The sequence below is a fragment of the Aureococcus anophagefferens genome (genome assembly GCF_000186865.1).
Source record: "Aureococcus anophagefferens unplaced genomic scaffold AURANscaffold_37, whole genome shotgun sequence".
NCBI classification, from domain to species: Eukaryota; class Pelagophyceae; order Pelagomonadales; family Pelagomonadaceae; genus Aureococcus; species Aureococcus anophagefferens.
The window spans coordinates 25,871-27,450 of record NW_008705594.1 but is presented as its reverse complement, the minus strand read 5'-3'; the positions used below and the strand labels follow the sequence as shown (position 1 = coordinate 27,450).

Genomic DNA, 1,580 nt, shown 5'->3' with positions numbered 1-1,580 from the left:
CCGCCGAGGGTCCTGCTGCTCAGCGACTGGGCGCAAGACGAACTGGGCCGACAAGGGCAGCGGCAGCGCGAAGAAGGGCATAATATTTTAAAAAAGCTTAAGCTTAATGTAATAAAACTAGAGCTCATTGTGGTAAAGCCTAGTCAAGATCGATGAATTCAACCGCTGACTCGATGAGAATAACTTCACTATAATGATATCAACGACTGGCAGTCACTGCAGGCGAGCTACTGCTATCGAGCATGGCCGTCAACGATCGCTGATGCTGGGTTCGGCATGTTCCGGGTCTTCGGGGGAGAAAGTGAGGGTAGTTCGCAGTAGAAACCCGGGGTCGGCGGTCTCGAAAAAACACTCCATGTCATCCGAGGGGCTGCAGAAGCTGAGCGGCCCTGTGGGGGCGCGACGCGTGACGCGAGGGGGGCGGGCAAGAGTGATCTCGGCTTCTGCGTGTTCGCCCGCGACACGGACTGGAGTTTCGAGGTCTCCGAGCCCGAGTTCCTACGGCGAAGTGCTCTCGTTTTCTTCCCCCGTGAAGCATAACATGCCAAACCCAGCTTCATAGATCGTGGGGCCATGCTCTGTACAATGAATTGCTTGCAGTGAGATACGTCCGACCAATGAGAGCTCTGCATTTCTGCTCGAGCTCCACTAGTGAGCTTTGCCTCGCCGCCGAGGGTCCTGCTGCTCAGCGACTGGGCGCAAGACGAACTGGGCCGACAAGGGCAGCGGCAGCGCGAAGAAGGGCATAATATTTTAAAAAAGCTTAAGCTTAATGTAATAAAACTAGAGCTCATTGTGGTAAAGCCTAGTAAAGTAGCTTTCTAGTCAATCAAGATAATAATTTGGCATAAAGGGTAAGTTGAGTGAGCCTCAAGGCCCACCCCACTACCCTAGTTTACTAGCTAAACTCCCTCTCTCTAAAATAGGTTCGGCTGGCCACGGGGAGAAAGAATTTCGCCGGCGGGCTGCTTCAGCAGCGCCGGCCAGATAAGAGCATAAGGAGCGAGTATCGACTGAGCTGCAATAATAAATAACAGCTCATTCTCTCTCTCTCCTCTGGGCGCTACTTTCCTGGCTAATCGAAGATTACCTGTACAAAGTAGCTTTCTAGTCAATCAAGATAATAATTTGGCATAAAGGGTAAGTTGAGTGAGCCTCAAGGCCCACCCACACGAAGTCCCCGAAAGGATCAATCGACGTACCTCTGACCTCGTCCTCCTGTGAGAACTTGGTCAGTCCATGGCGCATCACCCGGGTCCAGTGGATAAGCATCTAGACACGCGGGTGACAGCCGGTCTGGAGAAGGGAAGCTCGACTGGCCATAGTAACCAGCCCCGCCCTCGAGTGCCAACAATGTGGCCACCTCCAGTTCTTTCTAGGTGTCTCCTGACCAACACTGTGGTAGGTTCCAAGAAAGAAGTAGCTGCAATCGCGACTGGCGCCACACTGGGCGCCGTCCGGGTGCAGACAAAGAAAAGAGGATAACGGATCACTGAGAGTCACCGTGCAATCTTCCAACACTGTGGAAGCCCGGTACCCTAACCGCTCCCGCGCCAGCTTCCCTAATGGGAAGCGCGCAA

The 1,580-nt window shown here is 53.4% G+C and overlaps 1 protein-coding gene across 1 annotated transcript in view; it reads right to left on the bottom strand.

Annotated features, from left to right (window-relative positions):
- Positions 1-249: 249 nt before the first annotated feature.
- Positions 250-1,580, bottom strand: part of AURANDRAFT_67287 (hypothetical protein) — a gene marked incomplete at both ends in the record, with an annotated part of 11,982 nt that continues 10,651 nt past the window's right edge. The window contains 2 exons of the mRNA XM_009042725.1: positions 250-498; positions 1,068-1,090. Coding sequence (XP_009040973.1) covers positions 250-498; positions 1,068-1,090 — 272 coding nt within the window. The remainder of the gene's footprint in view (positions 499-1,067; positions 1,091-1,580) is intronic.